At 45.1% G+C, this 9,812-nt stretch overlaps 1 protein-coding gene across 1 annotated transcript in view; it reads right to left on the bottom strand.

Annotated features, from left to right (window-relative positions):
• Positions 1-3,131: 3,131 nt before the first annotated feature.
• BFSP2 (beaded filament structural protein 2) overlaps positions 3,132-9,812 on the bottom strand; it is a 75,239-nt gene continuing 68,558 nt past the window's right edge. The window contains exons 6-7 of the mRNA XM_055380907.2: positions 5,411-5,631; positions 3,132-3,370 (exon numbers count right to left, since the gene is read on the bottom strand). Of these exons, the coding sequence (XP_055236882.2) occupies positions 3,367-3,370; positions 5,411-5,631 (225 nt within the window). The 3' untranslated portion in view covers positions 3,132-3,366. The remainder of the gene's footprint in view (positions 3,371-5,410; positions 5,632-9,812) is intronic.

The following is a 9,812-nucleotide window of genomic DNA, read 5'->3' as shown; positions in this document are numbered from 1 at the left end:
AATCAAACCAGTTACTTCAGCTGAGAAAACAGTTTGCTTTATTTCTTCACTAAACTAGCAGACTAATTTCTCAAACACGATGGTGCTTTTGTGTCAGGGGACTGAGTTTCCAATCAAGAATGGGTAAAGACACAGTCTGGGTCATCCTTTCCCCTTCTTGTGTATTGGGATGTCCCAACTGGAAGTGCTAGGCAAACCTTTATGAATTGCTTGATGTCAGATAACTATATGGGGAATATGAAGTATGGAGTGCTTCTGTCTGATATTATTACAGCTGCCAGATAATGTTTTAGAATAAGTATGTCTCATGCAACATGTGAGACATACTTATACTAAAAACCTCTTCCTTTTTTAATCTGAAATTTAAATTAAACTGGGCATTCTATATTTTTATTTCCTAAGTCTGGCAATCCCAGATAAGATTCTAGATTTGTCTCCAAAGAAACAACCCATCCTTTTCTCAAAACAAGCAAGACAATGTAAGGGTTTATAAAATAATATCTATGGGGTGTGTGGAGACAATCAGAGACAGGCATGGTGCTTGATGGTTCTTGCTAAATCAACTTGCTGAAAACCAAGTGAGGTCAGACTCAGATGTCTATTTTTATACCTTTGATGACAAAATGAATCTATGAAGGGGTTGTGAAAACTGTAATGTGCTGCTCTGTCTGCTTTGCTTTTCTTATCCTTTGCATTGTTGATCCTTCAGTGAGCACACCTGCACTCACCAAGGCTGTAAACCCATGAGGGCAGAAACTGGGCCTTCTTTTCATTGGTATCCCCAAAATGCATCAAAATGTCTGGGTACCAGTACATGCTAAGAAGTGTTACAGATGATCATGAAGGTAAGATTTAAGGATCTTGATATAAAAGAATGTTGAATCTGAAAGCCATGGATGCTCTAGCAATCTCATTGGGAGTTCACACAGCCCTTCAGAAGCTAGGCCAGAGGCCAGTGGAGTTGCCTGGTGTGGAAATAGAGCTCGGTTGTGTTTCAGGAGGTGTCCATTGGGAGCCCTGCTCTGGTCTGCTCCAGAACAAATGCTCTGTCCTTGACACCAATACAAGCAGCAGCCTCCCCTGCCACCTGTCAGTGAACCACTGCCAAAGCGTAATTGTACTGGGATGTTGTGAGAGGAAGCCTGATTTAAACAAGGCCCTGGCAGAGTTGGGGGGCCAGCAGTGCCTTCTCATACCTGTTAATGAAGCCTCATTAGAAACAGCAAGAGCCTGTGCTGGGAACTGGAAGCACCAGTCTGCCACGGCTCTCCCTGCCAAAGGGTGATTAACTGAATGATTTACGGCAGCTGCTCTTTGAGATGATGGTGCGGAGGAGACCAAGTGTGTGCAGCCCTGCACAGCATGCTGTCTGGTGGAAACTCAGGAGTGTGCGCAGATACATTCTCCCGTCTTTCCAGTGGCTAAACGACTTCCAGGTTCTAAAAACTGCATGGCCATTCGGTCATAGAAGTACCTCCTTTTGATGGCTGACCTTTTGGGGACTGTCACCTTTGAAGCCTCCAGCTACATTTAGGTTAGGAATTTAGGTCTTGCCTGAGGGACCAAAAATTAATAGTAACAAGAAAGACAGAAAAGAAACAGACCTCAGTGTCTTGTGCATCCAACATAGCAAGGCCAGCCACCCACTTTGTTTTCTGGCAAGACTCTTGTACGCGGGCGGTTCAATTGTGGGCAGCCCCATAGTGTGCAGCTATGGAGATGGATACTTTGCTAAAATGTAGTTTTAGGGTGTCTTGCCTATTTCCATGTCTCAAACAACAAACTGACCTATGTCAAGGGGCTATGCACATTGTAAATAGTGGTTCTGCTCATGTGATCTTTAATACAATTCCTTTGCTCTTGCAGGCCAAAAAGGAAAACGAGTTGTAGCAATTCCAACCAGGATACCATATATCTTGCCTTTTATTTATTTATTTTTTGTGTGTGATAGTCTTGCTCTGTTGCCCAGGCTGGAGTGCAGTGGCACAATCTCAGCTCACTGCAACCTCCGCCTCCTGGGTTCAAACGATTCTTCTGCCTCAGCCTCCTGAGTAGCTGGGACTACAGGCGCCCGCCACCAAGCCTGGCTAATGTCTGTATTTTTAGTAGAGACGGGGTTTCACCATATTTGCCAGGCTGGTCTCGAACTCCTGACCTTGTGGTCTGCACACCTTGGCCTCCCAAAGTGCTGGGATTACAGGCATGAGCCACCGCGCCTGGCCACCTTTCTTCTCTTATAAGCAATCCTTAAGGATAAATAAATGTTCTTTTGTTTGTGCGGGCCTTGGTTATTTGGACCCTCAGGTATGGGGGTTTTCAAATGTACCCATGTTGGATACATCCCCCTGTCTGGATTAGCAGCTCACAAACACAAAGACTCAGCTTGGATATTTTGGTCTGTAATTCTGTGTGATAGGTAGACCAACAGAAGTTTGAGGGAGGAATGACCAAATTAAAGTTGGGCTTTTTTTTTTTTTTTCCTTTCAGTTTTAGAGACACTGAGAACCTGTGGTAGGACACAGGTGGTGGTTTCAATTTTAATCAGAAGGCAAGAGAGTCTTGCCTGGGTAGGTGGCAGATGCATGAACTATATTTGGCTGGCTTAGGCCCTGAGAGAACTGGAGAAAGGACCCTGGAAGAAAATTCTGAGGCTGTAAGTGGGGTGAGCAACCACAGTGTAATTAATCCCCCACTTAGATTGAATGGGTTTAGATTGGGCTTAGACTGAAGTTCCCTTTTAACTGATTGAGAGGTGCTCTGCCAATAGCAAGTGAAATGTGTGTGTCTGCACATGAATATGCATGCAGAGTATATTAAAGAGGTCTGAATACTCCATGATGCCTGTAATTATGAAACATGTGATAAAGCACCACACTAATCCCCTCTCGAGCAAGAGTGTTGTTGTTTTTTGTCCCAGACTGCGTCAATCCTGCGTGCCATGAGCACTGCTTTTGCCTCCGCAGCACTTTTATGTTGACAAACCCAAGAGCAGGTGACCCTAGGGAGGCAGATGGCGTCACACTCAAGGTAATCCTTCCAGAAGCCTTCAAGCATAGCTCTGTGAGCAAAGGCCAGACAGACAAAGTGATATCCATCTCGACCCTAGAGTGAGTTGAACAAGGTGGGCAAACTGGACGCTGCGCACAAAGCATTTATTTGAAAGAGGACAAGGGAGATTGCTCAAGCTACAGACTACTCAGATTAAAGCAGAAGGATCCTCCCCACTTCCAGGAAGCTTTTCAGCTCAAGCTGAATTAACCAGGGAATCCAGCAGGGACTGGAGCTCAGGAGAAAGCTCCTCAAGCAACTTCGTGGGTCAGCTGTTGAGGAAGGGTGTTTTCTTCATGAAAAGAGGAAGTTTCTCCATCAGCTGAAAGGAAACACATAGGAGTCAGAAGCAATGGGTGAGGAAAATCGGTCATTCTATCACAATAGGATTACGAGAAAGGGGGCCGTCTCATGAAAGAATCTGGCCTTTGGAACAAGATAGTTTTGGGTTTTAAATAATTACTCCATGGTTACTTGCTGTGAGACCTTGGGCCATGACTTAAGCTCTCGGAGGCTTTGTTTCCTGTCTGTAAAACACGGATCATGAGGTTGTCTTGGCAGGGTTTGGAGGATAAACGAAAATAATCAAGAGTCAGGTCTGCCTTGGCACTCACTAAATGAACGTAGCACATAGATTCTTAAGAAGTAACTCAGCCTAACTCACTGCTCTTGCTGTTTGTTTAAACTGACTTTGTGTGTTTATTCAGATGCTCATAGGCATCTGAAAAAAAAATACTTTGTTAGGAACATCTGGCTTTTATAATCAACAAAAATCAATTCAATAAAAGACAGTTGGAGAGGAGCTGGATGACATATTTTCCATTTGAAAGCAGGGCGTGGTTAGGTCGCTTCCTTGAGGCTCTCCCGCCTTCTGAATAAAGAGATGTTACACTGTTGGAGAGAGCAGGAGACCTGGGCTCCCGTCCCAGTGCTGTCTCCGCCTCCTGTGTGATCATGCGCAAATCTTTTTCCATTCTGGGTCTTTGTGTTCTCTCTTGAATCAGGAGGGGTTGGATGATACAATCACTAAGCTGTCTCTATTCCTTATTCAACATATGTCAGACAAGGGGCCTTGGAGGGAAATAAGAAGGCATAGAACTATGACACAAAATAAGGGCCTGGGTTTCTGGAAAGAGTTGGCAAGGAAGCTAAGGCCCAAGGCTGATGTATATGCCTCTGGAATCCTTATCTATTAAAAAAAGAGTGAGTGCAAGTGTGTGTGTGTAATTATGGCAGACTAAACTCCTAGTCCCAACCCCTTGCCTGCCTCCACTATGGAGTCTGGAAAAGCTAAAGAGTTGCTTTCTTAGCCTCCCTTGCAGATGGGTATGGCCAGTATAAGCAGGTTCTGGCCAATGAGATATAAGGGACAGTCCACTGCAAGCCTCAAAATGTCTTTCCTTCACTGATTAAAGGAGAGGGTCATTCAAGAAAAAGCCTTTTTTTTTTTTTTTTTTTTTTTTTTTTTTTTTTTTTGCTGCTGCCTCTTCTCTCCCACTTCTGGCCAGGAATGAGGATGTGATGTTTGGATCTGTGGCTGGCATATGGTAACCATGGGGTGACAAAGATAAAGACAAAAAGCCAATGTTATCATGGTATGTTAGAAAGATGAAAAGAGCTTGAGTCCTTAATGAAATCTTTGAGCAGCCTAGATCACCTATTTCTGGGACTCTTAAATAAATGATTTACACATCTTTGCTGCTCAGAGTGTAGTCTGTGGAGCAGCAGTATAGTCATCACTTGGGAGCTTGTTAGAAAGGAAGACTCTCAGACCCCAACCCAGACGTACTGAAGCAGAATCTGCATTTAAAAAAGATGCCCAGCTGGGGTGTCACGGCTCACACCTGTAATCCCAGCTATTCTGGAGGCTTAGGTGAGAGGATCACTTGAGCCCAGGGGTTTGAGTCGAGACCAGCCTGGGCAACATACCGAGACGAGACCCTGTATCCAAAAAAAAAAAAAAAAAAAAAAAAAAAGATGCGCAGGGTTTTGAGTGCACATTAGTTTCAGGAGCACTGGTTTATAGCCTCATTAATTAGGTTCTATTACAAGCAACTGAAACATTCCTAACAGCTATTATGTACGTCCTAGGTATACACATGTATGTGAATGTATGTGTGTATATATACATACATAAATATGCATACATATAGAAAATGTATTAGTATGTGAATATATTATATTTATTATTTGTATGTGAATAGGAAAGGAAGGACACAGCTAGGCTGTGGGAATGGGTGCCTATGTGAGAGGAAGTCTGGGGTGATTTCTTCTTAAATACTTCTACAGTGTTTGGAAAATAATTATTTTTAAAGCCATGAATATGCATCTCTTGGATAATTGACGCGGAAGCGAGGCTTACCCGCTCTCCTCCCTGTCCAGCAGGGCGTGGTAGGACGCGACGTCCTTCTGCAGCTGGCATTTGCGGGCCAGCAGATGCGCGCGCTCCTGTTGCTGCTGCTCCGCCTCCGCGCGGATTTCCCTGAGCTCCGCCTCCAGCCGGCCGACCACAGCGCCCAGGTTCTGGAGCTCCATGTCATGCCAGTGCTTGGCATCGTGCAAGGTGTTCTCCAGGCCTCGTTTCTACAAAAGAGCGAACCCGGTCCAAACCCGAGGACAACAGGCCGGGCCCTTGAAGAGGGAGGTGTGCAGAGCAGTGGCAGGGGCTGGTGGTAGCCTGGACTATTCCCCTCGTGGCAGGGGCCTTGCCAGTTATGGAGACTGATGGGGGTTATTCTTAGTGGCTCCGTGGGAAAAATAAGGAATCCCACTCAGGTCAGACTGTGGATTAGTCTGATTGATCTTTTTGATGGGAGAGAGGGTGAGGGAGGCGAAAAAGAGAAAGAGAGAGGGAGGGAGAAAAGAAAGGGGGTGTGAGGAGAGAGAGGAGCGGGGCAAGAGGGATAGGGATTGAGAGAGACAAACGAGAGGCAGCTTGCAGGCGTTTCTTCAAAGAAATCTTGTTCTCCGGGGCTTTTTCTTCTGATTTCTTCACTCCCCGGGGGACCCCTTCTCCCTCTGCTGCTGAAACCCCATCCATCATTTGGCTGGAACACCATCTCCTCCAGCTTTCTTTCCCAGATCACTGTCCTTAGAATGAATGTCTCTGGCCTTTATATACTCAGCGCTTTCCCCTTTGGTGTTTTAGTAGCACATTTTTGCCCATCCCTTTTCCTCTGCCGTCCCTTCACTGTGGGCTTCCCAGTGCCCACCCTGAGCCCGCTTTTTTTCCGAGGAGCGCATCCTGGGTCTGTGTTGGTCTCCATCATACTCATGATTTGAACATACTCATGAGTCGTCTCCAGGCCACGTCCTGCGTTGATAATTCCACCACCAATCTTTCCTTCAGTAGCTATGGACCTGCCACTGAACTTCTTACTGGAAACATATACTCAGACCTCACATCAAGGTGTCCAAAATGAAGCCACTGGCTGCCTCCTGAACCTGCTGGCTTCTCCTAGTCTATGCTTCAACTGGTGAACCCATGTGAGCTGGAAACCAGGGAAAGATGTGTTCCTGCTTTCCTTCCTTCTCTTCCTTCCAAATGCAACCATCACGGCCTCCTGTATATTATGAGTCCTGCTTCTTGTATCTCTTGAGAAGTTTTCACATTCTGCAGCCACCATGGTCTGGGATCGGAAGCTTGTCACCTCTCACCTGTGGTACTCTCAGTGGCCTCTTAGCTCATCTCCCCACCTCTAGTTCCTCCTCTTCCTGAGTTCCACACACAAATAGCCACAGTACTCTGTCCAAAGCCCAAACCTGGGCCTGTATCTCCTCTGCTTAAACTCCATTGATGGCTCCCCAGGGCCCCTGATATGGTGCACACAGCTGGCCCAGTATGTTTCCATCTTTATCCCCACCCTACAGCAGCATCAACACTTCCAGTCTTGGAGTTTATTTGGTCTGTGTTCTTTCCTCCACCTGCACCATGCTCCTCCATTCCTTCCAGCATCCTCACCTCACTCACTCCTACTCATCCCCAAGTCCAAGCTCAGAGGTAACCTGCCCCAGGAAGCCTTCCTTGAAACTCCTCTGCCGCTACCATCACCAAGCTGGGTTAGGAGACCCTCTGTATTTCCATGGCTCCCCAAGCTCATGCATGCTCTTGAACTTATCACAGTGGGCTAAGCTTGCTTATGGGCACGTCTCTTCCACCAGATGGTGAGACTTGGAAGGAACCAAGTCTCTGTAGTCCCAGCACACAAGTCAGGGCCTGGCACAGAATAGGTTCTTGGTATGTGTAGATTGCCCTGGATGATAGCACTTGTATTATGGTTACATTTATTGCACTATGTCTCCCCATTAGACTGGAAACTTCTTTCTTCTCATCTTCCCATGCACCATGTCCTGAAAACTACAGAGCTAATCAATAAACCCCTTTAAAAAACTGTATCTGTGTTCAACATTTTCCAATAGTTTTAACTATGGTTCACCTATACTTTAGCATCTGGCTTTTTAATATAACACACAAAAAACAAATATCTTTCTAAATTGGATTGAATTAAATTTTGATGCAACAAGTTTCTGTACCCTGTCCTCCAGGAGGAGACTTTTTACACCCTTATGACCACTGTGGATGAAATAGAAAATTCTGTCATGACATCATCTTGAATCATGACTGCTGTTAGCATGGATCACCACATTACCTTATTTAAATCTTCTTAATTCCATGGGATATGAGAATGTTGAGTCAGATTCTCATCTGTCTGAGGCATATTTATAACAGGCAAAATGTGATCACTAGAAAATAAATCTAGATCAGTATCTGGTCTAGGGTTATTATTTAACTAATAGAATCTGAAAACCTTTCTATAGCAGTGAGGATGCAGAAATGGCCACCTTGACTTTGAGCATCATTTGTTCCAACCTCCCTGGGTTTTCTCTCTTTGTTTATGCATGAAAGTACTTAACTTGTGACTAGTTGTTGTTGACATTGGATTTGTAACATCTGTGATTTGGGAACATGCTTCACAGAATCACGGTTGGATCATCTGTCTATAGTTTTTGCTCCATCTTCTAGATGAGTTCTTCATGTGGCCTGAGGTTTTTCCTTGGTGACTTAGGACCCACTGCCAACAGGGCATTCATTGGAACCCCAGCCAAAGGTTATATGTGTCTTCCATCTCACCCTTAAAGTCCAAATCCAGCTTCCCCACCTAAGTCCCTGACATTATGGCAGAAAGAGAGGATGCCTGGTTCTCCCAGAGATGCTTGAGCTGGAGTGACTATGATCAGGCTACTGTTGCAGGCAAGTACACTGGCTCAGTCAGCCACGCAGACAGCACCAGCAAACAAGCTGAGATCACAGAAGCACACTTATTCTGCAGGTCTCTGGAGATTTGAAGGGACTTTCTGGGATTGCAAAATCCTCCAGAAAGTAAAATAGTGACCTTCTGTGACTTCTGGCCTTGAATTCCATTCCTGATTTGAGTTGACTGGACACAGAGTTCAGCAGGTCTCAAGCACCATTATTTGTGTCTAGCTTCCAATGCAAATAGTGCCTTATTGGCAAAGGGGGCCAAAAGTCTTGCCAGCTTGGCTGTCGGAAGCTTATATAAACTGCGGGGGCCTTGTGTGTGCACAGATCGCTCTGACAGAATAACAGGAATGGCTGGATGAACTTCCTGTATCTGAAAACTGTATGAGAGTTTGTTACCTATTTTGTCCCAATCTGTGCTCCTCACCTTGGCTGCAAGGCCCTGTGACCAGAACGATAATCTACTAGAACCAGCAGGGAACAGAGGCAGCCTGTTCTGGGCTATGGGCATAGACAGAATGGCACTACTCTGAAGTTTTGTGGTTGAGAGTGTAAATTATTTTTCCATTTTTTTCCCCAATGGTTAGGACCCTGGGTTTAAGTGAGGTGACCAGGTGGCTGGTGATGCCAACTTGGAGTTACTGTACTAGTAGCTATTATAGCAATTTTATATGATAATTAATAATAGATGGCATTTATTGACTGCTCACTAACTGCCAGGCACTGTGCTAAGGGCTTGACATACATTATCAAATTAATCATCTCAATGACGTTATGAGGTAAATTCTATTACGATCCTAAAGTGGCTCACACTTGCATTGGCAGCTACAACAATTATCTCCACTCCACAATCGCTTTCTCAATGTGACCTTCCCATTGTCTCATCAAGAAGTTGAATTTATTTCTCTCCCTGTTGAATCTAGGATAGTCTTATGACTGCTTTGACCACTAGAATGTGGTATAAGTGATGTCCAGAGACTTTCAAGCCCAGGTGTTAAGAGGCCTGGTAGCTTCTGTGCTCACTCAGGTGCTATATCAGAAGTTTGACTATGTCAGGCTGTCATGATATGAGGAGGTCTAAGCTAGCTACACGGAGTGGTCACAGGGAGAGAGAAAAAGAGATGCACAATTGAGTCACCAGACAAGCTAAATGAAGAAGCCATTTTTGGGTGTTCCAGCCCCAGCAGAGGCCACGTGATACAGAGAAGAGTTATCCCTGCTGAATTCTGCCTAAATCACAGAATGAGAGGACAAGTGATTCACTGTTGTCTTAAGCAACTAAGTCAGCAACTAGATATGATAGCCAAAATAGATCCTCACTTTACAAGTGAGAAAATGAAAGCTCTGCTCATTCACATAGCTAGTGAGTGAGTAGAGCACCCACCACGAAGTCTACCTCCTGACTCCCACAGCAGGGGTGCTCTCTCCCATCTGCCCCTCCCTCACATTTATATCAGCTCCTCCACTGAAGCCACATTAACTCTTTGGAGGCAGGGACCATATC

Source organism: Gorilla gorilla, chromosome 2 (genome assembly GCF_029281585.2).
Source record: "Gorilla gorilla gorilla isolate KB3781 chromosome 2, NHGRI_mGorGor1-v2.1_pri, whole genome shotgun sequence".
NCBI classification, from domain to species: domain Eukaryota; kingdom Metazoa; phylum Chordata; class Mammalia; order Primates; family Hominidae; genus Gorilla; species Gorilla gorilla.
This window is presented reverse-complemented; position numbering and strand designations above follow the sequence as displayed.